This window comes from Ranitomeya variabilis, chromosome 2 (genome assembly GCF_051348905.1).
Source record: "Ranitomeya variabilis isolate aRanVar5 chromosome 2, aRanVar5.hap1, whole genome shotgun sequence".
NCBI lineage: Eukaryota > Metazoa > Chordata > Amphibia > Anura > Dendrobatidae > Ranitomeya > Ranitomeya variabilis.
In genome coordinates this window covers 862727050-862754895 of record NC_135233.1, presented here as the reverse complement: position 1 = coordinate 862754895, position 27846 = coordinate 862727050, and the positions used below count along the sequence as shown (strand labels likewise).

Genomic DNA, 27846 nt, shown 5'->3' with positions numbered 1-27846 from the left:
CAACGACCAAAAAAAGGTCCAGGCCATTCCGACACGACCAGCGATCTCGCAGCAGGGGCCTGATCGCTGGTACGTGTCACACATAGCGAGATCGCTATGGAGGTCGCTGTTGCGTCACAAAACTTGTGACTCAGCAGCGATCTCGCTATGTGAGACGGGGCCTTATATCAGTGGTTGTAACCATGGATACCTAAGCTGCTGCAATACGCATGCGTAAAGAGATGTAGGAAATCAGAAGAACTTTATTACATTCCTAATTGGAGGTATTTGTTCATGATATTATTACACCTATTACAGTGGCATGTAAAAGTTTGGGCATCCCTGGTTAAAATTACTTTTATTGTGAACAGTTAAGCGAGTTTAAGATGAAATGATCTCTAAAAGACCTAAAGTGAAAGATAACATAATTCATTTAATTTTAGGCAAAACAATATACACTCACTGGCCACTTTATTAGGTACACCATGCTAGTAACGGGTTGGACCCCTTTTGCCTTCAGAACTGCCTCAATTCTTCGTGGCATAGATTCAACAAGGTGCTGGAAGCATTCCTCAGAGATTTTGGTCCATATTGACATGATGGCATCACACAGTTGCCGCAGATTTGTCGGCTGCACATCCCTGATGCGAATCTCCCGTTCCACCACATCCCAAAGATTTCATGTTGTTTACGCCAAATTCTGACCCTACCATCCGAATGTCGCAGCAGAAATCGAGACTCATCAGACCAAGCAACGTTTTTCCAATCTTCTACTGTCCAATTTCGATGAGCTTGTGCAAATTGTAGCCTCAGTTTCCTGTTCTTAGCTGAAAGGAGTGGTACCCGGTGTGGTCTTCTGCTGCTGTAGCCCATCTGCCTCAAAGTTCGACGCACTGTGCGTTCAGAGATGCTCTTAGGCCTACCTTGGTTGTAACGGGTGGCGATTTGAGTCACTGTTGCCTTTCTATCAGCTCGAACCAGTCTGCCCATTCTCCTCTGACCTCTGGCATCAACAAGGCATTTCCGCCCACAGAACTGCCGCTCACTGGATTTTTTTTCTTTTTCGGACCATTCTCTGTAAACCCTAGAGATGGTTGTGCGTGAAAATCCCAGTAGATCAGCAGTTTCTGAAATACTCAGACCAGCCCTTCTGGCACCAACAACCATGCCACGTTCAAAGGCACTCAAATCACCTTTCTTCCCCATACTGATGCTCGGTTTGAACTGCAGGAGATTGTCTTGACCATGTCTACATGCCTAAATGCACTGAGTTGCCGCCATGTGATTGGCTGATTAGAAATTAAGTGTTAACAAGAAGTTGGACAGGTGTACCTAATAAAGTGGCCAGTGAGTGTATATATATACCATATTTTCTGGTGTATAAGACGACTGGGCGTATAAGACGACCCCAACTTTTCCATATAAAATATGAAGTTTGGGATATACTCGCCGTATAAGACGGGGGTCATCTTATACGCCCACTCATCTTATACGGCGTGTGTGGTGCGGATGGTTCCCAGGGCCTGGAGGAGAGGAGACTCTCCTTCAGGCCCTGGGATCCATATTCATGTAAAAAAAAGAATAAAAATAAAAAATCTGGGATATACTTACCCTCCGACAGCCCCGGCTCTCAGCGGTGCAAGCGGCAGCCTCCGTTCCTAAGAATGCATTGAGCGTAGGACCTGCAATGATGTCGCGGTCACGCGACCAGTCACGCGACCGTGACGTCATTGAAGGTCCTTCACTCACTGCATCCTTAGGAACGGAGGGCGCCGCTTGCACCGCTGAGAGCCGGGGGCCATCGGAGGGTAAGTATATCCCATATTTTTTATTTTTATTCTTTTTTTCACATGAATATGGATCCCATGGCCTGAAGGAGAGTCTTCTCTCCTTCAGACCCTGGGAACCATACAGGACCGCTCCCTGCACCCTAAGACGACCCTCGACTTTTGAGATGATTTTTAAGGGTTAAAAAGTCGTCTTATACGCCGGAAAATATGGTATGTGTATATATATATATATATGTATATATATATATATATATATATATATATATATATATAAATTGAAGGCAGCACTCCATAGTATCCAAAGTGAATAAGTGGCAAAGAATATTCAGACCCACATGTCTGGGCGACGTTTCGGCTCACAGTCAGCCTTTCCCAAGCAGTGGGTGCTTTTATAACACACTTATATAAGCACTTTTTTATGATTTGTCATCCAAAATGGTGTCACATGACTGATATTGGATTTTTGGCATACTTGAGGAAATGTTTTTCTAATACACTTTATTGTTTGCTAATGAATATTTAATGATTGTTAATAATGTCTATAAAAACACACTTGGTTGTAACACCCACTGCTTGAGAAAGGCTCAGTGTGAGCCGAAACGTCGAACACACATGTAGGTCTGAATAATCTTCACCACTTTTTCACTTTGGAAACTATGGAGTGCTGCCTTCAATTTTTTCTCTTTTGTCTGATTTTGGGCAAGTGTTGGACGTTGTTGCCTGGGAGGCTTGGCACCCACTGGTGAGCATTGTGCTGTTCCAATTTTCTGCTTTCAAAATTTCAAAAGGGAAAATGGGCCAGTGCAGAAGGTTGGGAACCCTTGAAGATTTGTGTGCTCACATAACTTTGACCAAGGTTTCAGGCCTTAATTAGACTGTTAGGGTTATGACTTGTTCACTTTTATTAGGAAAGACAAGGTTATGCAAATTTCCCAGCTTTATAAAAACCCAACCTCCTCTAACCTTGTGCCAAAAAACAACTGCTATGGGTTCTTCTAAGCAGCTGCCTAGCACTATAAAAATGAAATTAGTAGAGGTGCACAAAGCAGGTGAAGGCTATGAGAAGAGAGCAAAGAGTTTTCAAGTTGCCCTTTCCTCTGTTCGAAATGTAATTAAGAAATGCAGTTAACAGGAACAATGGAGGTCAAGATAAGGTCTGGAAGACCAAGCTAAATTTCAGTGAGAGCTGCTCGTAGGATTTCTAGAAAGGCAAATCAGAACCCATGATATAATTCAAAAGACTTCCAGAAAGATTAAGCAGACTCTGGAGTTGTGGCACATTGTTCTACTATTTTTTTTTTTTGTACTTTTCTTCCTGTCCTATGCTTCTGCTCTGAGTCAGATTTTCCTCCTAGAGGTGCAATAGGTATCTTTCTAAGGCCTGTCCCACACGTCCAGATAATTCCGGTACCGGAAAAATCGGTACCGGAGTTGTCCGTGTGTCCGTGAGCTCACGTGGCACATCAGTGTGGCACACGTGCAGCAGCCGTGTGCCTCCCGTGTGCCGACTGGGTACCACACGGACTGAAGCCAGAATTCATTCCTTTCCAGCAGCGTTCGCTATGGGAGGTGGGAGGTGTTGGAGGTGGATATTCACCACTGTAATGAGCGGTACCACGTGACCGCTCATACAGGAAGAAGCTGCGGCGCTGAGAGGAAGCATCGAGGGAGCCGGGTGAGTATTTTATTTCCAGCGGGCGGGCACACAGGGGGTGGGAGGGGGGGTGGCGACAAGGATCTTTATTTTAAACACAAAAAAAAATAAAAAAACAATGATTTTTCATTCCTTCTCTTCAGCGAACGCTGCTGGAGAGAAGAAATGAATGGCGGCTTCAGCACCACACGCTGGGGGGACAGCGCTTACTGTAGCGCTGTCTCCTGCACGGCACACGGACTGCACATGGACAGCATCCGTGTGCGGTACGTGTTTTACACGGACCCATTGACTTTAATGGGTCCGTGTGATCCGTGCGCTCCCACGAACACTGACATGTCTCCGTGTTTTTCAAACGGACACACGGTCCGTGAAAACACGCTGACATGTGCAGAGACACATTGATTTTAATGTGTCTACGTGGGTCAGTGTCTCCGGTACGTGAGAAAACTGTCACCACACGTACCGGCCTAATATGAAGGCTGTCAGCTTGCCTTCTTTTATTGGCCCTTATAGACCCAGCAGTCGGAGGGAGAAAACTCCTCTTGCAATCTGCCTTCCTCCTCTCACTTCTCTCACATAATGGCTGACCCCTTACACATGACTCAATTACTGCCTCACAGGAGTTAGCGCCTCCTCCTCTCATGTGACTCTTACAGCTGCAGTCATTGGCTGACTGCCAGGGGAGTTTGTTCCAGCTCTTTCCAGAAGCAGAAGCTACTGTATATCCAGCAGATCTAGGTCACATGAGCAAGTCTCTGTGGAGAAGATAAACCCTTTTAGTGCTGCCTGTCAGCAGGTCTCACAACAAGTTGTTATATACGGTTTACACAGAAATCACAGTGTTTGGAGCACACTGTACATCCTGTATCCCATGGAGATGGCCATTTTGTGCGATACCACACTTATGTTGAGCATTTGGAACAGATTTTTCTGCAGCAAAAGCCAGAGTGTTAAGAGGAAAAACACTTCCAAAATAAGTAAATTTTTAATGTGTTTTATGTGAGTTTTTGATGCATTTTTATGCATTTTTACCCAATCATTTCAAGTGAAAAATACTGTAAAAATGCTGGAAGTTTATGTGCACGTGTTGATTATTTTCTGCAGACCTTTCTGCCTCAAAAATGTGTTTCTTGGAATGAAAACAATGCTTGAAAAAAGCATGTCTTTGCTTGCATTTTTTATGCTTTTTTTCCCCATTAGTTAAAATGGGTGAAAAACTGCAAAAACCGCTAAAAGAATTGACTTGCTGCAGAATTGAAATTACTTCAAATCTGCAAGGAAAAATAAGTAACATGCCGATCAGATTTCAGAAATCTCATTCTCTTTACTGGGACAATAAAATAATACATTTTGTCCCAGCAAAAACATCCAGTGGAAAACTGCAGAAAAAATGTAATATCGTGTCAACATACCCTTGTCATTGACCTCTGCTGCAGATTAAAAAAAAGTGTGTAAGGTTCAAATCTACAAGAAAAAAAATAACATAAGCTGTTATGTGAGTAATGATTAGGCATCAGATACACACTGAGAATTAAATTTTTAATAAAGCCCATTGCATTAGAGGCAGTCTGCAAAGATGACATATATAACATTTTAGTGTACAGCAGATGGTGCTGTGGTTCCAAAAACTTGTGAATTTCTCTTCTGCTTACCTTGTAACTAAGAAGTTTCGTTTCTCCTTGCGGAGCTTGACATGCTAAGCATGCTGAGAATAGGAGACTTAAAGCTGCAATGCTCCTCTGGCAAATATGCTAATTATGCAAATTGTCTCTTCAGAGAGGAAGAGAACTAGAACTCTAGTGCCACCTATTGGAAGGTAGCAATCCTACAAGTCAGTGTTGACCCTTTAACGAGCCTTAGTGATACAAATCAGGTCTTGTATAACCTCACATTTCATAAATACATTTTCATAAATTCGTATTATATTATTATGCATCATTGTATTATTTCACAGTTTGGTTATGAAGGTCGCTTGCCAATGGAAAGCGCTCGCTTGTTCTATGATGTGAGTGAAAAGGCTCGGCAGATCGTACAGTCATACTTCATGCTGAATAGTACCCTGTACTTCTCCTATACACACCTAGTGTGCAGGACCGCTCTGCAGGGTAAGTGTCGCCACTTGTTTTCTAGAACGCTCATATATTTCTCACGGTGTTATTTCCTAAATACACTACGTTTTGTAGCCAACAATCAGTAATAATTGAAATGAAGCACATCCCTTTGTCTATGGTTATACAGGTCCTTCTCAAAAAATTAGCATATAGTGTTAAATTTCATTATTTACCATAATGTAATGATTACAATTAAACTTTCATATATTATAGATTCATTATCCACCAACTGAAATTTGTCAGGTGTTTTATTGTTTTAATACTGATGATTTTGACATACAACTCCTGATAACCCAAAAAACCTGTCTCAATAAATTAGCATATCAAGAAAAGGTCCTCTAAATGACCTATTACCCTAATCTTCTGAATCAACTAATTAACTCTAAACACATGCAAAAGATACCTGAGGCTTTTAAAAACTCCCTGCCTGGTTCATTACTCAAAACCCCCATCATGGGTAAGACTAGCGACCTGACAGATGTCAAGAAGGCCATCATTGATACCCTCAAGCAAGAGGGTAAGACCCAGAAAGAAATTTCTCAACAAATAGGCTGTTCCCAGAGTGCTGTATCAAGGCACCTCAATGGTAAGTCTGTTGGAAGGAAACAATGTGGCAGAAAACGCTGTACAACGAGAAGAGGTGACCGGACCCTGAGGAAGATTGTGGAGAAGGACCGATTCCAGACCTTGGGGAACCTGAGGAAGCAGTGGACTGAGTCTGGTGTGGAAAGGCGTGTGCAGGAAATGGGCTACAGGTGCCGCATTCCCCAGGTAAAGCCACTTTTGAACCATAAACAGCGGCAGAAGCGCCTGACCTGGGCTACAGAGAAGCAGCACTGGACTGTTGCTAAGTGGTCCCAAGTACTTTTTTCTGATGAAGGCAAATTTTGCATGTCATTCGGAAATCAAGGTGCCAGAGTCTGGAGGAAGACTGGGGAGAAGGAAATGCCAAAATGCCTGAAGTCCAGTGTCAAGTACCCACAGTCAGTGATGGTGTGGGGTGCCATGTCAGCTGCTGGTGTTGGTCCACTGTGTTTCATCAAGGGCAGGGTCAATGCAGCTAGCTATCAGGAGATTTTGGAGCACTTCATGCTTCCATCGGCTGAAATGCTTTATGGAGATGAAGATTTCATTTTTCAGCACGACCTTTCACCTGCTCACAGTGCCAAAACCACTGGTAAATGGTTTACTGACCATGGTATTACTGTGCTCAATTGGCCAGCCAACTCTCCTGACCTGAACCCCATAGAGAATCTGTGGGATATTGTGAAGAGAAAGTTGAGAGACGCAAGACCCAACACTCTGGATGAGCTTAAGGCCGCTATTGAAGCATCCTGGGCCTCCATAACATCTCAGCAGTGTCACAGGCTGATTGCCTCCATGCCACGCCGCATTAAAGCAGTCATTTCTGCCAAAGGATTCCCGACAAAGTATTGAGTGCATAACTGAACACTATTATTTGATGGTTTTTTTGTTTGTTATTAAAAAACACTTTTATTTGATTGGACGGGTGAAATATGCTAATTTATTGAGACAGGTTTTTTGGGTTATCAGGAGTTGTAGGCCAAAATCATCAGTATTAAAACAATAAAAGTCCTGACAAATTTCAGTTGGTGGATAATGAATCTATAATATATGAAAGTTTAATTGTAATCATTACATTATGGTAAATAATGAAATTTAACGCTATATGCTAATTTTTTGAGAAGGACCTGTATATAGTTGATAATATAACCTGGTAGAACCAAATCTAGACAGTCCCTGACATTGTGTATGAAGCACATTGTCTTATTGCACCTCACTAGTTATGGGAGCCTTCCATGTCAGTAAATCCTAGCCCTGTGAGGTGGAATCCTCCCTGATAGCCACAATGGTGTATAGCAAGGTGTGAAGAGCACAATGTGTGCTCCAAGATACTGTATGTGCAGGCAATAAATATAGGAATTTTAAATGGTGATGATACATCCATAACATTGAGGTACTAAGGGCATAAATTGGCCAATTTGTTTTAAAAAAGCACCTTTTATAGAAAACCTGTCAACAAGAAAATGCAGTCCAATCTGCAGGCACCATGTTATACAGCAGCAGGAGCAGAGTGTATTGATATATAGTTTTGTTAGAATAGATTTAGTATAACCTGTCATTTAATCATTTCATTCCCTGATCTTTCTCGGATTTTCAGTCCAGTGGGCGGTCTTATCAGTGACTGAAAGCTCTCTTTATGTTAGCATGCATACACAGATAGCTGGCAGTCACCGATAGGACCGCGCACTAGATCAAAATCCCATAAAGAGCAGAGTTCGAAACTATGAATGAAGTCACAGGTTATACTGAATTTTTATCTCACAAAAATATATCAATCTGCGCAGCTCTGACTGATTTATAACAAGATGCTTGCTGATTAGACTGCATTTTCATGTTGACCGGTTCCCTTAAACCCCTTTTTGCTGCAGACCATTTTCATTTTTGCATTTCTGTTTTTTGCTCTCCTGCTTCCGAGGGCCATAACTTTATTATTTTTACGTCAATATGCCAGAATTACGTTTTTTGGTCTCCACGACATTGCATTAAAATGCAATAACGGTCGATCAAAAGATCGTATCTACACCAAAATTATATGAATAAAAACATCAGCTGGGCGCGCAAAAAATAAGTCCTCACCTAGCCTCAGATCATGAAAAATGGAGATTCTACAGGTCTCAGAAAATGACACAATTTTGTTTTGTTTGTTTTTTTAACAAACTTTGGAATTTTTTTTTCACCACTCAAATAAGTAAACAACCTGCACATCTTCTGGTGTCTACTAACTCGCAATGACCTGGAGAATCATAATGGCAGGTCAGTTTTAGCATTTGGTGAACATGGTAAAAAAAATAGTTGCAATTTCACCGCACTTGGAATTTTTTTTCACATTTTCCAGTACACAATATGTTAAATCCAATGGTGTTGTTCAAAAGTACAACTTGTCCCGCAAAAACAAACCCTCACATGGCCATTTTGACAGAAAAATAAAAAATGTTATGGCTCTGGGAAGAAGGGGAGCAAAGAACAAAAATGCAGAAACGGAAAATGGCCTGGTAGTTAATGAGTTAAATAGGACTTTAAATGTGAACTTTTTATATACAACTGCCTTTGATATATAAGCAGGCAATCCCTAGAGTGTTTTTACTTTCATATACAGGTGTTTAGTGATCCTGTTGAAATTATTGCACTCTTTTACCTCCACAGGACAGCAGGACAACAGGAATGATCTCAGTCACCCAATTCATGCAGATAACTGTTTGCTAGATCCTGAAGCCAATGAATGTTGGAAAGAGTCTCCAGCATACACTTACAGAGATTACAGGTACTATGGGACTGAAAATAATACTGGGACAGTAAACTGGATCACTAGCATTGTAATACAGTAGATACCAGAAACGATTAAAGCGTTATTTCCGAAAACTCAATGTGGCCTTATAATAATTTGCGCACATATTTATTAATTTCTGCCAATTTAACTAATCAATCGAGTGCAGTGCAATGTCTCTAAGCTTGCTTCCTACCAACTACCTGCTTTTTATTGATTATTAGCTTCCTATGCACAAAATTGTACATCTATTTAAATAGTTTGCATTCAAATTTTACACCATTTTGTTGCTGTATAGTTTGTGACACTACTGTTTATTGCTGGCTATGTTGCCCCCTTTGAGATACTGACCCTACTCCCCCTCCACGTAAGGGAAAGAAAGGTGGCCATATACATTAGGCCTATAACAGCAGAACGAGTTAACCATCTAATATGTGTTAGATCTACAACCTGAATTCCCCAAAAGTTGTGATGCTGTGTAAAATTTAGACAAGAATGCAATTATTTGGAAATCTCTTATAGCCATATTTTGTTGACAACTGAACATAGGACACATATCAGAAGTTTAAAGTTAGACATTATTTATTACATTTGAAAAAACGAACTATTTAGAAGTTAATGGCAGCAACACATCTAAAAAAGTTAGGATAGGGCCATGTCTGCCATTGTGTAGCATCCCCTCTTCATTTTTCACAGTCTGTAAACATCTGGGAAGTGAGGACACCAATTGCTGGAGTTTTCAGAGAGGAATGTTGTCCCATTCTTGTCTGAAGTAGGATTTTAGCTGCTCAACAGTCCTGAGACTTCTTTGACAGATTTTTTATTTCATACCTTGCCAAATGTTTTCCATTGGTGAAAGGTCTGGACTGCAGGAGGCCGGTTCATCACCGAAACTCTTCTTCTGTGATGATATGCTGTTGTGATGGATGCAGTATGTGGTTTAGCATTCTCTTGCTGAAATATGAAAGGCCTTCCCTGAAATAGTTGTCTGTATGGGAGCATACATTGCTCACAAAAATAAAGGGACCACTAAAATCCCACATCTTATATATCACTGAATGAAATATTCCAGTTGTAAATCTTTATTCATTACATAGTGGAATTTGTTGAGAACAATAAAACCTAAAAACGATCAATGTAAATCACAACTAATATCCTGCGGAGGTCTGGAGTTGGAATGATCAAATCAAAGTGGAAAATTAAGTTACAGGCTGATCCAACTTCAGTGGAAATGCCTCAAGACAAGGAAATGATGCTCAGTAGTGTGTGTGGCCTCCATGTGCCTGTATGACCTCCCTACAATGCCTGGGCATGCTCCTGATGAGGCGACGGATGGTTTCCTGAGGGATCGCCTCCCAGACCTGGACTAAAGCTCCGCCAACTCCTGGACAGTCTGTGGTGCAACATGATGTTGGTGGATGGTGCGAGACATGATGTCCCAAATATGTTCAATCGAATTGAAGTCAGGGAACGGGTGGGCCAGTCCATAGCTTCAATGCCTTCATCTCGCAGGAACTGCTGACACTCCAGCCACATGAGGTCTGACATTGTCCTGCATTAGGAGGAACCCAGGGCCAACCGCACCAGCATATGGTCTCACAAGGGGTCTGAGGATCTCATCTGGGTACCTAATGGCAGTCAGGCTACCTCTGGCGACCACATGGAGGGCTGTGCGGCCCTCCAAATAAATGCCACCCCACACCATTACTGACCCACTGCCAAACCGGTCATGCTGAAGGATGTTGCAGGCAGCAGATCACTCTCCACGGCGTCTCCAGACTCTGTCACGTCTGTCCTGCTCAGTGTGAACCTGCTTTCATCTGTGAAGAGCACAGGGCACCAGTGGCGAATTTGCCAATCCTGGTGTTCTGTGGCAAATGCCAAGTGTCCTGCACGGTGTTGGGCTGTGAGTACAACCCCATCTGTGGACATCAGGCACTCAGACCATCCTCCTGGAGTCGGTTTCTAACCATTTGTGCAGACACATGCACATTTGTGGCCTGCTGGAGGTCATGTTGCAGGGCTCTGGCAGTGCTCCTCCTGTTCCTCCTTGCATAAAGGCTGAAGTAGCGGTCCTGCTGCTGGGTTGTTGCCCTCCTACGGCCCCCTCCACATCTCCTGGTGTACTGGCCTGTCTCCTGGTAGCGCCTCCAGCCTCTGGACACTACGCTGACAGACACATCAAACCTTCTTGCCCCCAGCTCACATTGATGCACCATCCCGGATTAGCTGCACTATCTGAGCCACTTTTATGGGTTGCAGAGTCCGCCTCATGCTACCACGAGTGTGAAAACACAACCAACATTCAAAAGTGACCAAAACATCAGCCAGAAAGCATTGGTACTGAGATGTCTGTGGTCCCTGTTGTGAACTCTGTGTTCAGGCTCCCTCTTGTGGTCACTGGTGGTATGGTGTGACTTTTGCTTTGGGCTCCCCCTGGTGGCTTTGTCTGTTATCCTGCTGGTCTCTGGCTATCAGCTGGTTCGTTATCCTCTGGGAGGTTCCTATATAGCTCTGTTTTACTTCCACTTGTTGCCGGCTGTCGATGTAATCAGTGCTATTCAGATTCCTTCTGACTACCTTGCTCCCAGTCCATCCAGGATAAGCTAAGTTTTGTTTGCTCATTTTTTGATCAGCAGTGTTTATCATGTTTTCTGTTCCAGCTTGCTAAAATGTAATTCCCTCGCTTGCTGGTTGCTCTAGTGGGCTGAGTTTCTCCCCACACACCGTGAGTTGGTGTGTGGGTTCTTGAAATCTCAGGATGGATATTTTGTAAGGGTTTTTATTGATCGCATAGACCCCTGCTCTATTTTCTGCTTTCTAGTACTAGTAGGCCTCTTTTGCTGAATCTGATTTCATCCCTATGTATGTGCCTTCTTCTTACTTCACCGTTAATATTTGTTGGGGGCTTCTATATCTTTGGGGATTATTTCTCTGGAGGCAAGCGAGGTCTTTCTTTCTCTTTAGGGGTAGCTAGTTCCTCAGGCTGGCTCGAGACGTCTAGGAATTTTTTAGGCACGTTCACCGGCTACCTCTAGTTGTGTTGGATAGGTTCAGATTTGCGATCAGTCCAGTTACCATCTCCCTAGAGCTCGTCCTTAGTTTAATCACTTGCTGATCTATTTGTGATCCTCAGCCACTAGGGATCATAACAGGTCCCCACCTGCAGAACCACTCCTTTATTGAGTGTGTAATTGCCAATAATTTACATCTGTTGTCTATTCCATTTGCACAACAGCATGTGAAATTGATTGTCAAACAGTGTTGCTTCCTAAGTGGACAGTTTGATTTCACAGACCCTTGATTTACTTGGAGTTATATTCTGTTGTGTAAGTGTTCCCTTTATTTTTTTGAGCAGTGTATATATTCTAAAACCTTTACATTGCATTGAGTGTAACTTTCTAGATGTGTAAGCCTTAATGCATCCCTATACCATCAGAAATACAGGATTTTGAACTTTGCACTGATAAGAATTGGATGGTCCCGCTCTACTTGAGTTCACAGGATACATGTCCGTGGTGTCCCTTAAAGGGAGACTGTCACCCCAAAAATTGTATCTGAGCTAAGCCCACCGGCATCAGGGGCTTATCTACAGCATTCTGTAATGCTGTAGATAAGCCCCCGATGTAACCTGAAAGATGAGAAATAAAGGTTAGATTATACTCACCCAGGGGCGGTCCAGCGCCTCCTATCTTCATTAGATGACGTCCTCTTCTTGTCTTCTTGCCGTGGCTCTGGCGCAGGTGTACTTTGTCTGCCCTGATGAGGGCAGAGCAAAGCACTGCAGTGCGCAGGCGCCGGGGCTCTCTGACCTTTCCCAGCACCTGCGCACTGCAGTATTTTGCTCTGCCCTCAACAGGGCAGACAAAGTATGCCTGCATCGGAGCCACAGCAAGAAGACAAGAAGAGAACGTCATCGAATGAAGATAGGAGGTGCCGGACCAGGAACGCGACACCTATCGGACCGGACCGCAGCGGGACCTCCCCTGGGTGAGTATAATATAACCTTTATTTCTCATTTTTTAGGTTACATCGGGGGCTTATCTACAGCATTACAGAATTCTGTAGGTAAGCTCCTCATGCCGGTGGGCTTAGCTCAGATACGATTTTTGGGGTGACAGACTCCCTTTAAGAGTTTCACATTTTCATTCTTCTGACCAAAGAGTAGTTTTCTATTTTGCCTCAATCCATTTTAAATGAGCTTTGGCTTAGAAAAGAAGGCAGTGCTTCTGGATTTGTTGATACAATTAGGTCCAGAAATATTTGGACAGTACATTTTGGCTGTTCAAAGATATTCAAGATACAGTTATATAATTAATATGGGTTATTTTTCAGACTCTCAGCTTTAGGCCAGGATCACACATACGCGAGATACGGCCGAGTCTCGCAGGTGAAAACCCAGCTCTGGCGCCGGCACTCCGGAGCGGAGCGTGCAGCTCCATGTATTGCTGTGCGGCCGCACGCTCCGCTCCGGAGTGCTGGCGCCAGAGCTGGGTTTTCACCTGCGAGACCCGGCCGTATCTCGCGTATGTGTGATCCCGGCCTTAATATGAGAGTAATCGCATTCTAATTAGTGTAAGGGTCTAGGAATTAGAGCTCTTTAAAATGTAGCTGCCTCTTTTTAAAGTGAACCAGTCACCAGGTTTTCCCCATATATAGTAAGGACAGCACCTGTAAGCCCTCTGCTACAACATACTAGAATGCTGTCTATACAGTAGTTTTCAAAATAGGAGTTCAATATCCTTAACTAGGTTAATCACTGTTTTTGGTATAAATTATATTACCACATGTCGAACAATTTACCAGTTGGTGCATACATTCTAAGAAAACCAACAGACTCTGCATTCATGATCTGCATGTTTTTGAGTCTGTGTATTATAATAATTAATTGAAAGGGGGTTTGTTAAAAATGATAGCGGTGTGGAGTTCAATTAGTTAGGTCAATCATTGGAGAGGGTAAAACTTATAAAGAAGGGCAGACAATGATCGGCTCTTCAGGTAAAATGATCTACAATTCCAAACAGAGAGATCACAGACAGTCTCAAGTTACCTGTGAGTACTGTGATAGTTAGGAGACGCCCATGTGAAGCTAATCTCTTAACAAGAAGTCCCCGCAAAATCCCACTGTTTTATAAAAAGACATACTGAAGTGGATGCGATTTGCCAAAGAACACATCAACTGGCCTAAAGAGAAACGGAGAAACATTTTGTGTACTGATGAAAGTAAAATTGTTCTTTTTGGGTCCAGAGCTGCAGACAGTTCGTCAAACGACCCCCAAACTCTGCATTCAAGCCACAGTACACTCTGAAGACAGAGAAGCATCATGATATGGTCATGTTTCTCTTACTATGGTGCCGGACCTATTTACGGCATATCGGGGATCATCGACCAGTTTGCATGTATTAAAATACTTGAAGAGGTCATGTTGCCTTATGCTGAAGAGGATATACCCTTGAAATGGGGGTTTCAACAAGATAATGACCCTAAACACACGAGTAAACAAGCAAAATCTTGGTTCCAGTCCAACAAAATTGAGGCGATGGAGTGGCCAGCCCAATCCCCGGGCCTTAATCCGATAGAACACTTGTGGGGTGACATCAAAAATTCTGTTTGTGAGGCAAAGCCAGCAAATGCAAAAAATTGTGGGATGCAGTCAAAGCAAACTGGGTTGCAGTAATAGTTGACAGGCTCCAAAGGTTGGTTGAGTCTATGCAACATAGATGTGAAGCAGTTCTAAAAAAACTGTGATATACAAAAAAAATTAGGTTAGTGATTCAAAGAAACGATAAATCCTCATAAAGATAGTACTTATTGTGAGTTTGTAAAGACAAAAGCAGATACTGTTATTTTTTTGAACAGCCCAATGTTCATTTGTTGTTATTTTCTGTAAAGTAGTAAAAATTATATACATTTCTCTTCATGTATTGAATTAGAAAACAGTGCAACAGTGCGCAATATTCCCAATGCAAGCAAATAAAAACTAGTATTAAGATTTTGTGATTAACTTATGTTTTTGAACACGCTGCAATTATTTTGAACACTATTATATGTCCCCAATTCGCTCTGCAAAGCTCAAAAATAGTTTTTATTACGTGTGCAGATGGTGTGGTCCGGTCGACTGATGGGCGTCCCTCAACTTGATCTGGTGCCTTCTCTATTCTTACGATTGCCGTCCTCCTACTCTGCTTCGTGTGGATGACATGCATGTACTATGTCATCCACACAGTGTCCGCCATTGGACTCTTGCCCAGGCGCACTTCTTTCTGCCCATGCCGAGGGCTCAACAAAGTAGTGTACTGCGCATGTGTCGGTTTTAGTAACATAGTAACATAGTTAGGCCGAAAAAAGACATTTGTCCATCCAGTTCAGCCTATATTCCATCATAATAAATCCCCAGATCTACGTCCTTCTACAGAACCTAATAATTGTATGATACAATATTGTTCTGCTCCAGGAAGTCATCCAGGCCTCTCTTGAACCCCTCGACTGAGTTCGCCATCACCACCACCTCAGGCAAGGAATTCCAGATTCTCACTGCCCTAACAGTAAAGAATCCTCTTCTATGTTGGTGGAAAAACCTTCTCTCCTCCAGACGCAAAGAATGCCCCCTGGTGCCCGTCACCTTCCTTGGTATAAACAGATCCTCAGCGAGATATTTGTATTGTCCCCTTATATACTTATACATGGTTATTAGATCGCCCCTCAGTCGTCTTTTTTCTAGACTAAATAATCCTAATTTCGCTAATCTATCTGGGTATTGTAGTTCTCCCATCCCCTTTATTAATTTTGTTGCCCTCCTTTGTACTCTCTCTAGTTCCATTATATCTTTCCTGAGCACCGGTGCCCAAAACTGGACACAGTACTCCATGTGCGGTCTAACTAGGGATTTGTACAGAGGCAGTATAATGCTTTCATCATGTGTATCCAGACCTCTTTTAATGCACCCCATGATCCTGTTTGCCTTGGCAGCTGCTGCCTGGCACTGGCTGCTCCAGGTAAGTTTATCATTAACTAGGATCCCCAAGTCCTTCTCCCTGTCAGATTTACCCAGTGGTTTCCCGTTCAGTGTGTAATGGTGATATTGATTCCTTCTTCCCATGTGTATAACCTTACATTTATCATTGTTAAACCTCATCTGCCACCTTTCAGCCCAAGTTTCTAACTTATCCAGATCCATCTGTAGCAGAATACTATCTTCTCTTGTATTAACTGCTTTACATAGTTTTGTATCATCTGCAAATATCAATATTTTACTGTGTAAACCTTCTACCAGATCATTAATGAATATGTTGAAGAGAATAGGTCCCAATACCGACCCCTGCGGTACCCCACTGGTCACAGCGACCCAGTTAGAGACTATACCATTTATAGCCACCCTCTGCTTTCTATCACTAAGCCAGTTACTTACCCATTTGCACACATTTTCCCCCAGACCAAGCATTCTCATTTTGTGTACCAACCTCTTGTGCGGCACGGTATCAAACACTTTGGAAAAATCGAGATATACCACGTCCAATGACTCACCGTGGTCCAGCCTATAGCTTACCTCTTCATAAAAACTGATTAGATTGGTTTGACAGGAGCGATTTCTCATAAACCCATGCTGATATGGAGTTAAACAGTTATTCTCATTGAGATAATCCAGAATAACATCCTTCAGAAACCCTTCAAATATTTTACCAACAGTAGAGGTTAGACTTACTGGCCTATAATTTCCAGGTTCACTTTTAGAGCCCTTTTTGAATATTGGCACCACATTTGCTATGCGCCAGTCCTGCGGAACAGACCCCGTCGCTATAGAGTCCCTAAAAATAAGAAATAATGGCTTATCTATTACATTACTTAGTTCTCTTAGTACTCGTGGGTGTATGCCATCCAGACCCGGAGATTTATCTATTTTAATCTTATTTAGCCGGTTTCGCACCTCTTCTTGGGTTAGATTGGTGACCTTTAGTATAGGGTTTTCATTGTTTCTTGGGATTTCACCTAGCATTTCATTTTCCACCGTGAATACCGTGGAGAAGAAGGTGTTTAATATGTTAGCTTTTTCCTCGTCATCTACAACCATTCTTTCCTCACTATTTTTTAAGGGGCCTACATTTTCAGTTTTTATTCTTTTACTATTGATATAGTTGAAGAACAGTTTGGGATTAGTTTTACTCTCCTTAGCAATGTGCTTCTCTGTTTCCTTTTTGGCAGCTTTAATTAGTTTTTTAGATAAAGTATTTTTCTCCCTATAGTTTTTTAGAGCTTCAATGGTGTCATCCTGCTTTAGTAGTGCAAATGCTTTCTTTTTACTGTTTTACCCTACAGGTCATTGGCACTCTTTAGCCTTTCTCCATGCATGCTCACTACAGTACATTACATCCGTGCTGTGAACCATCCAATCAAGTTTGCTGTATTCAACTAAATGCAGCAAGGTTTATTGAATGGTTCACAGAACAGATGGACAATGACTCAATACATACTGCGAAAGTAAGATGTTTTCAAGGCATAGCAGTGGAATATTCTGCACTAGCCGAGTCAGTCACCAGATCTCAACCCCATTGAGCACGTATTTCACATATTTATGACAAAACTAAAGGCAGATTGACCTACAAACAAGCATCAACTGAAGTCAGGTGAAAAAAAGACCTGGTAAAGCATCACAAAGGAGAAAACCCAGCGTTTGGTAATGTCCATGGCTTTCAGACTTCTGGCAGCCATTGCCTTCAATAGATTCTCTACAAAGTATTAAAAATGGACATTTTATTTATGGTAAAGTTTATTTAGCCAAATATTTTGAGCTCTTGAAATGAGCAAGCTTTTGTTTTACCCCTTTACACTGTGTGCAGAATTATTAGGCAAGTTGTATTTTGATCACATGATACTTTTTATACATGCTGTCCTACTCCAAGCTGCTCAGGCTGGTTAGCCAACTACCAATTAAGTAAATCAGGTGATGTGCATCTCTGTAATGAGGAGGGGTGTTGTCTAATGACATCAAAACCCTATATAAGGTGTGCTTAATTATTAGGCAACTTCCTTTCCTTTGGCAAAATGGGTCAGAAGAGAGATTTGACGGGCTCTGAAAAGTCCAAAATTGTGAGATGTCTTGCAGAGGGATGCAGCAGTCTTGAAATTGCCAAACTTTTGAAGCGTGATCACAGAACAATCAAGCGTTTCATGGCAAATTGCCAACAGGGTCACAGGAAGCGTGTTGGCAAAAAAGGCGCAAAATAACTCGCATGAATTGAGGAAAATCAAGCGTGAAGCTGCCAAGATGCCATTTGCCACCAGTTTTGCCATATTTCAGAGCTGCAACGTTACTGGAGGAACAAAAAGCACAAGGTGTGCGATACTCAGGGACATGGCCAAGGTAAGGAAGGCTGAAAAACGACCACCTTTGAACAAGAAACATAAGAGAAAACGTCAAGACTGGGCCAAGGAATATCTTAAGACTGACTTTTCAAAGGTTTTATAGACTGATGAAATGAGAATGACTCTTGATGGGCCAGATGGATGGGCCAAAGGCTGGATCAGTAAAGGGCAGAGAGCTCCACTCTGACTCAGACGCCAGCAAGGTGGAGGTGGGGTACTGGTATGGGCTGGTATCATCAAAGATGAACTTGTGGGACCTTTTCGGGTTGAGGATGGAGTGAAGCTCAACTCCCAGACCTACTGCCACTTTCTGGAAGACAACTTCTTCAAGCAGTGGTACAGGAAGAAGTCGGTATAGTTTAAGAAAAACATGATTTTCTTGCAGGACAATGCTCCATCACATGTCTCCACCTACTCCACAGCGTGGGTGGCCCAGTAAAGGTCTCAAAAGAAAAAATAATGACATGGCCCTCTTGGTAACCTGATCTGAACTGAACCCCATAGAGAACCTGTGGTCCCTCATAAAATGTGAGATCTACAGGGAGGGAAAACAGTACACCTCTCGGAACAGTGTCTGTGAGGCTGTGATCCCATAAAATGTGAGATCTACAGGGAGGGAAAACAGTCCACCTCTCGGAACAGTGTCTGGGAGGTTGTGGTGGCTGCTGCACGCAATGTTGATGGTAAACAGATCAAGTAACTGACGGAATCTATGGATGGAAGGCTGTTGAGTGTCATCATAAAGAAAGGAGGCTATATTGGTTACTAATTTTTTGGGGTTTTGTTTTTGCATGTCAGAAATGTTTATTTCTAAATTTTGTGCAGTTATATTGGTTTACCTGGTGAAAATAAACAAGTGAGATAGGAATATATTTGCTTTTTATTAAGTTGCCTAATAAATCTGCACAGTAATAGTTACCTGCACAAACAGATATCCTCCTACGATAGCCAAATCTAAAAAACCCACTAAAACTTCCAAAAATATTAAGCTTTGATATTTATGAGTCTTTTGGGTTGATTGAGAACATAGTTGTTGATCAATAATAAAAATAATCCTCTAAAATACAACTTGCCTAATAATTCTGCACACAGTGTATTTAAACCTAAAAGTCTACATCTCAATTGTATCTCAGTTGTTTAATTTTAAATAAAATATTGTGGCACGCAGAGCCCAAATCATGAAGACTCGGTGACTGTCCAAATATTTCTGGACCTAACTCTATATGACATCTTCTTTGCCTCATGGAGTCATTTATTTCTGGAAGTATTCCTGAGCCCATACAGTGATTTGCATGACAAAACAATTACTGGTTTTATGCAGTGCCACCTGAGGGCCCGTACTCACAAGCATCCAAAACTGACTGTGGGCTTTGTTCCTTGTCCTCATGGATTTTCTTAGGATACCTAAATCTTTTAATGACTTTATGCACTGTAGATGGTCGGATATTCAAAGTCTTCCTTGCAATTTCATCGAGGAACATTTTTCTGAAATTATTCCACAATTGCTAGATGCATTTGTTAACAGATTGGTGAACTTCTGACCATCTTTGCTTCTGAGAGACTCTACCTCTCTAACTTTTTTTTATACATAGTCATGTGACTTAAAAATTAACCCTCCAGCTGATTTTCATTAGAATCAATTACTTTTACAGCCTTTTGTTAACCCTATCTGAACTTTTTTTTAAAATTTGTTGTTGCCATTAAGTTTTAAAAATATTTTTTTTCAGTTGAAATATGAAAATGTTTAACTTCAATGTGTTCTATCTTCTGTTGCAAATAAAATATGGCTATTGGAGATTTTTGGAGACCAAATTAGCACATGTCGCTAACTCTTTAACAGGTCACTGTAGCCGGCAGACTCTAAGGCCGCTATGTGCTCGTGAATTGCCATGACAAACATCAGGAACACACAATCATGATCTCAGGGTGCCAATGGGGATAAAGAGGGAGAAGCCACACTCTTTTAAACATTTATATGATATAGTCACTATTGACAGCAGCATCTAAGGGGTTAAACAGATATGGACGGTGACAACACTGATCGTGGCTGATGCAGCAAATTGTCATCTATAGTGTCCAGCCGACAGCTGCTGGATTGTCACCTGTATGGGGATGCTATTCTCTTATATCTAAACTCAGTTAAAATACGTATCGGCGGTCATTAAGGGGTTAATAGGGACATCTTGAGGAAAAACTGTACTTTGTGTGTTCATTATTTATAGCTAGTTTATTATAGAACTTGATGCCAAACCATTCAATAACTTTGGATCTGAAAATATGGCGTATTACATAATGACTGGTTCCAGTGTATGTTACAAAACAATAGGTGTCAAAATAGTCTGAGCTGACTGCAAATTAATGCCATATTACGTTTTTTGTCCATCAGTGCTCTGCTTTATCTTAATGGAGATTTTGATGGCGGTGAATTTGTGTTCACCGAAATGGATGCCAAAACTGTTACAGTAAGTCTATATTTTCTTTCTGCCTCTGTTCTTTGAAATAATATAATTGTAAAGATTAGATACATGATGTTTTTCTACTGTTGCAATATTCTTTTTGTTTTGAACAGCTGACATGTGCGCAGCCGACATGGGGGTGCCAGCGGGCCGCCTGATGATGCGGCGGTCCAAGGAGGCTCCTCGTCCTGTACTGAGCGGTCACATGGTACCGCTTATTACAGTAATGAATATGCGGCTCCACCTCCCATAGGGGTGGAGCCGCATATTCATTACTGTAATGAGTGGTAACGGTGACCGCTCAGTACAGGAAGAAGCTGCTGGCGCCGGGGAAGCAGGGACTGCACAGCGCCAGGAGCAGGTGAGTATAACAGGGAGGAGAGCGCTGCGCTGCGTGATATTCACCTGCTCCCCATTCCGGCGCCGCTCAGTCTTCAGCAGTGATGCTGAGGGCAGAGGGCGCGGTGACGTAGTTAGTGCGTGCCCTCTGCCTGAACGTCAGTGCTGAAGAAGGAGCGGCGGCTGGAACGAGGAGCAGCTGAATATTGAAAGTGCCGGGGGCCTGAGCGACGGAGAGGTGAGTATGTGATTTTTTTTTATCGCAGCAACAGCAAATGGGGCAAGTGTCTGTATAGAGCATCTTATGGGGCCATAACGTTTGTGCAGCACTATATTGGGCAAGTGTCTGTATGGGGCATCTTATGGGGCTATAACATTTGTGCAGCACTATAATGGGGCAAGTGTCTGTATGGAGCATCTTATGGGGCCATAACGTTTGTGCAGCACTATATGGGGCAAGTGTCTGTATAGAGCATCTTATGGGGCCATAACGTTTGTGTAGCACTATATGGGGCAAGTGTCTGTATAGAGCATCTTATGGGGCCATAACGTTTGTGCAGCACTATATGGGGCAAGTGTCTGTATGGAGCATCTTATGGGGCCATAACGTTTGTGCAGCACTATATGGGGTAAGTGTCTGTATGGAGCATCTTATGGGGCCATAACGTTTGTGCAGCACTATATGGGGCAAGTGTCTGTATAGAGCATCTTATGGGGCCATAACGTTTGTGCAGCACTATATGGGGCAAGTGTCTGTATAGAGCATCTTATGGGGCCATATCGTTTGTGTAGCACTATATGGGGCAAGTGTCTGTATAGAGCATCTTATGGGGCCATAACGTTTGTGCAGCACTATATGGGGCAAGTGTCTGTATGGAGCATCTTATGGGGCCACAACGTTTGTGCAGTACTATATGGGGCAAGTGTCTGTATGGGGCATCTTATGGGGCTATAACATTTGTGCAGCACTATAATGGGGCAAGTGTCTGTATAGAGCATCTTATGGGGCCATAACATTTGTGCAGCACTATATGGGGCAAGTGTCTGTATAGAGCATCTTATGGGGCCATAACGTTTGTGCAGCACTATAATGGGGCAAGTGTCTGTAAAGAGCATCTTATGGGGCCATAACATTTGTGCAGCACTATAATGGGGCAAGTGTCTGTATAGAGCATCTTATGGGGCCATAACGTTTGTGCAGCACTATATGGGGCAAGTGTCTGTATAGAGCATCTTATGGGGCCATAACGTTTGTGTAGCACTATATGGGGCAAGTGTCTGTATAGAGCATCTTATGGGGCCATAACGTTTGTGCAGCACTATATGGGGCAAGTGTCTGTATAGAGCATCTTATGGGGCCATAACGTTTGTGCAGCACTATATGGGGCAAGTGTCTGTATGGAGCATCTTATGGGGCCATAACGTTTGTGCAGCACTATATGGGGTAAGTGTCTGTATGGAGCATCTTATGGGGCCATAACGTTTGTGCAGCACTATATGGGGCAAGTGTCTGTATAGAGCATCTTATGGGGCCATAACGTTTGTGCAGCACTATATGGGGCAAGTGTCTGTATAGAGCATCTTATGGGGCCATATCGTTTGTGTAGCACTATATGGGGCAAGTGTCTGTATAGAGCATCTTATGGGGCCATAACGTTTGTGCAGCACTATATGGGGCAAGTGTCTGTATGGAGCATCTTATGGGGCCATAACGTTTGTGCAGTACTATATGGGGCAAGTGTCTGTATGGGGCATCTTATGGGGCTATAACATTTGTGCAGCACTATAATGGGGCAAGTGTCTGTATAGAGCATCTTATGGGGCCATAACATTTGTGCAGCACTATATGGGGCAAGTGTCTGTATAGAGCATCTTATGGGGCCATAACGTTTGTGCAGCACTATAATGGGGCAAGTGTCTGTAAAGAGCATCTTATGGGGCCATAACATTTGTGCAGCACTATAATGGGGCAAGTGTCTGTATAGAGCATCTTATGGGGCCATAACATTTGTGCAGCACTATAATGGGGCAAGTGTCTGTATGGAGCATCTTATGGGGCCATAACATTTGTGCAGCACTATAATGGGGCAAGTGTCTGTACAGAGCATCTTATGGGGCCATAACATTTGTGCAGCACTATATGGGGCAAGAGTCTGTATGGAGCATCTTATGGGGCCATAACGTTTGTGCAGCACTATATGGCACAAGTGTCTGTATAGAGCATCTTATGGGGCCATAACGTTTGTGCAGCACTATATGGGGCAATTGTCTGTATAGATCATTTTATCGTGCCATAACATTTGTGCAGCACTATAATGGGGCAAGTGTCTGTGTAGAGCATCTTAAGGGGCCATAACGTTTGTGCAGCACTATATGGGGCAAGTGTCTGTATGGAGCATCTTATGGGGCCATAACGTTTGTGCAGCACTATATGGGGTAAGTGTCTGTATGGAGCATCTTATGGGGCCATAACGTTTGTGTAGCACTATATGGGGCAAGTGTCTGTATAGAGCATCTTATGGGGCCATAACGTTTGTGCAGCACTATATGGGGCAAGTGTCTGTATGGAGCATCTTATGGGGCCACAACGTTTGTGCAGTACTATATGGGGCAAGTGTCTGTATGGGGCATCTTATGGGGCTATAACATTTGTGCAGCACTATAATGGGGCAAGTGTCTGTATAGAGCATCTTATGGGGCCATAACATTTGTGCAGCACTATATGGGGCAAGTGTCTGTATAGAGCATCTTATGGGGCCATAACGTTTGTGCAGCACTATAATGGGGCAAGTGTCTGTAAAGAGCATCTTATGGGGCCATAACATTTGTGCAGCACTATAATGGGGCAAGTGTCTGTATGGAGCATCTTATGGGGCCATAACATTTGTGCAGCACTATAATGGGGCAAGTGTCTGTACAGAGCATCTTATGGGGCCATAACATTTGTGCAGCACTATATGGGGCAAGTGTCTGTATGGAGCATCTTATGGGGCCATAACGTTTGTGCAGCACTATATGGCACAAGTGTCTGTATAGAGCATCTTATGGGTCCATAACGTTTGTGCAGCACTATAATGGGGCAAGTGTCTGTATAGAGCATCTTATGGGGCCATAACGTTTGTGCAGCACTATATGGGGCAAGTGTCTGTATGGAGCATCTTATGGGGCCATAACATTTGTGCAGCACTATAATGGGGCAAGTGTCTGTACAGAGCATCTTATGGGGCCATAACATTTGTGCAGCACTATATGGGGCAAGTGTCTGTATGGAGCATCTTATGGGGCCATAACGTTTGTGCAGCCCTATATGGCACAAGTGTCTGTATAGAGCATCTTATGGGTCCATAACGTTTGTGCAGCACTATAATGGGGCAAGTGTCTGTATAGAGCATCTTATGGGTCCATAACGTTTGTGCAGCACTATAATGGGGCAAGTGTCTGTATAGAGCATCTTATGGGGCCATAACGTTTGTGCAGCACTATATGGGGCAAGTGTCTGTATGGAGCATCTTATGGGGCCATAACATTTGTGCAGCACTATAATGGGGCAAGTGTCTGTATGGAGCATCTTATGGGGCCATAACGTTAGTGCAGCACTATATGGGGCAAGTGTCTGTATAGATCATTTTATCGTGCCATAACATTTGTGCAGCACTATAATGGGGCAAGTGTCTGTGTAGAGCATCTTAAGGGGCCATAACGTTTGTGCAGCACTATATGGGGCAAGTGTCTGTATGGAGCATCTTATGGGGCCATAACGTTTGTGCAGCACTATATGGGGTAAGTGTCTGTATGGAGCATCTTATGGGGCCATAACGTTTGTGCAGCACTATATGGGGTAAGTGTCTGTATGGAGCATCTTATGGGGCCATAACGTTTGTGCAGCACTATATGGGGTAAGTGTCTGTATGGAGCATCTTATGGGGCCATAACGTTAGTGCAGCACTATATGGGACAAGTGTCTGTATGGAGCATCTTATGGGGCCATAACGTTTGTGCAGCACTATATGGGGCAAGTGTCTGTATAGAGCATCTTATGGGGCCATAACGTTTGTGTAGCAATATATGGGGCAAGTGTCTGTATAGAGCGTCTTATGGGGCCATAACGTTTGTGCAGCACTATAATGGGGCAAGTGACTGTATGGAGCATCTTATGAGGCCATAACGTTTGTGCAGCACTATATGGGGCAAGTGTCTGTATAGAGCATCTTATGGGGCCATAACATTTGTGCAGCACTATATGGGGCAAGTGTCTGTATAGAGCATCTTATGGGGCCATAACGTTTGTGTAGCACTATAAGGGGCAAGTGTCTGTATAGAGCATCTTATGGGGCCATAACGTTTGTGCAGCACTATATGGGGCAAGTGTCTGTATGGAGCATCTTATGGGGCCATAACATTTGTGCAGCGCTATATGGGGCAAGTGTCTGTATAGAGCATCTTATGGGGCCATAACATTTGTGCAGCACTATATGGGGCAGGTGTCTGTATAGAGCATTTTATGGGGCCATAACGTTTGTGCAGCACTATATGGGGCAAATATCTTTATGGAGCATCTTATGGAGCCATAATCAACGTTTCTGCAGCACTGTATGGGGCAAATGTGTCTATGGAGCATCTTATGGGGCCATTATTAACCTTTATGCAGGATTATATGGGGCTCCTGATTCAATATAGATATTCAAAAACACTTAACCTACTGATGTCTCAATTAATTTTACTTTTATTGGTATCTATTTTAACATTATGGGGATTCAAGAATGTACCTTGGCTTGGTCATACAGTTTCAAAAGAGTTAATGTTCAAATGGGGGAGGTTTGGTGGGGGGAGGGGTTGGCGGGGGGCGCCAAACTGATCCTTTGCCCCGGGTGCAGGAAAGGCTAGATACACCTCTGGCAAGTGAGTAATTCAGCTACCTACATACAGGCGAACTGATCATCGCCTGTATGTAGCAGAGCCAATTGAGTTATGGCAGCTTCTAGTCTCCCATGGAGACTGTTGAAGCATGCCAAAAGTAAAAAAAAATGTTTTTAAAAATATATGTAGAATAGTTCAAATCACCCCTTTTCGCCCCATTCAAAATAAAACAATAAAAAAAAATCAAACCTACACATATTTGGTTCAGAATCGCCCGATCTATCAATGAAAAAAAGGATTAACCTGATCGCTAAAAGGCGTAGCAAGAAAAACAGTCAAAACGCCAAAATTAAGTTTTTTTGGTCGCCTCGACATTGCATTTAAATGCAATAGCAGGCGATCAAAAGAAAATATTTGCACCGAAATGTTATCATTAAAGACATCAGCTCGGCATGCAAAAAAAAAGCTCTAACTCGACCCGAGATCACAAAAAATGAAGACGATAGGGTATCGGAAAATGGTGCAATTTTTTTTTCTTTTTTACTGCACTTGGAATTTTTTTCCCGTTTTCCAGGACATGAGATGTTAATGCCAATGGTGTATTTCAAAAGTACAACTCGTCCCTCAAAAAGCAAACCCTCACATGGCCATATTGACAGAAAAATAAAAAAGTTATGGCTCTGAGAAGAAGGGGAGCAAAAAATTAAAAATTGAAGGGGTTAAGAGGCAAAAGCCATGCTGAGTTTGACACTTAACTCACACTAATCTAACTGCTGAAGGATTTTTTTTTACATTCAGCTTCATAAACTTTACATAAAAGGGCAAATGTGTTGCCTGCCTCAGAAAATATAACTATATTACGGGAAGTTCTGAGTGTTGCTCAGAGTCTAAGAATACATTGATGCTGGATACATCAGTACGCTCTTTTTGAGCCAAAATGGAAAGCTATTAAAAAACAGAAATGGAAAGTTTTGGTAAGCCCAACATATATCAGATATTATACATACCGTACTTTCAAGAAGGTTTTCTAGGAGTCAGAACACGACACCATGTACATTTTATCAATGCGTACCCTTTAAAAATATATATTTATTTGCTGAGATATACAGTACTATTAAATAATTAAGGGCAAGAGTCGAGGAACTGCAAAGTAAGAATGATGTAAAAAAATACAGTAGAAGAGTTACGGTAATAGTTTAGAACAATCAACCAAATTATGTTACCAACTTACCATCCTTTACCTTCAAAACAGCAACAAAGCATTAATTCTTTTAGGTACAATTGTGCACAGTTTTTGTAGAAATTGGAGCTAAACAGATGCTTCTCTGATGGTATTGCATAATGGATTAGTATCAGCCTATATTTCTGCAATTGCATTTCAGGAGGCTTTTTGTATTGCCCCAACAAGGCTAAGATTATAAATTTGTCTACCACTTCCCCTGATGAGTCCTATGAGAGACTAAATGCGCTGGGAGGCAGTTATTGTTTCCTACTGACATCCTCAAAAAGCGTTGAAAATGTGGCTAGATCTACAGCACTGTGATGTCTAAACCCTCATAGGACTATCGATCTGTCAGAGGTCCTTTGCCAGCCTGAATTGGGTGAGCTCGCGCCATTGATGTTCATTACTTCTTTGATCTACCTTTTATATGAACCTGAAACAGATTAGAGCTCCAAACATTTGTCTGATATGTTGTTATATCACATTCTGATCAGGTTATTTTAGACCTTATGTGCAAATGCTTTCCATGTCAGTTACATAGGTAGCCAATCTTCTATATTGGCAGTGTTCTTGACCTGCAAGTGTGGTAAGCAGCTCTGTCTGTTGCACCATTTTAATAGTTTGGTGAAAGCATTCTTGCTTTTGAACCATGTTAGGTTGTGTTTTTTCCTTCTAATGATTCTGTTAAATGTTATGTTTTAATCCATTTTGCTGTATCTATATAC

General features: G+C 42.4%; 1 protein-coding gene across 1 annotated transcript in view; it reads left to right on the top strand.

Annotated features, from left to right (window-relative positions):
- The window catches only part of P3H2 (prolyl 3-hydroxylase 2), a 333781-nt gene that overhangs the window by 290835 nt on the left and 15100 nt on the right, over window positions 1-27846 (top strand). The window contains exons 11-13 of the mRNA XM_077290298.1: window positions 5381-5531; window positions 8766-8883; window positions 20634-20709. Of these exons, the coding sequence (XP_077146413.1) occupies window positions 5381-5531; window positions 8766-8883; window positions 20634-20709 (345 nt within the window). The remainder of the gene's footprint in view (window positions 1-5380; window positions 5532-8765; window positions 8884-20633; window positions 20710-27846) is intronic.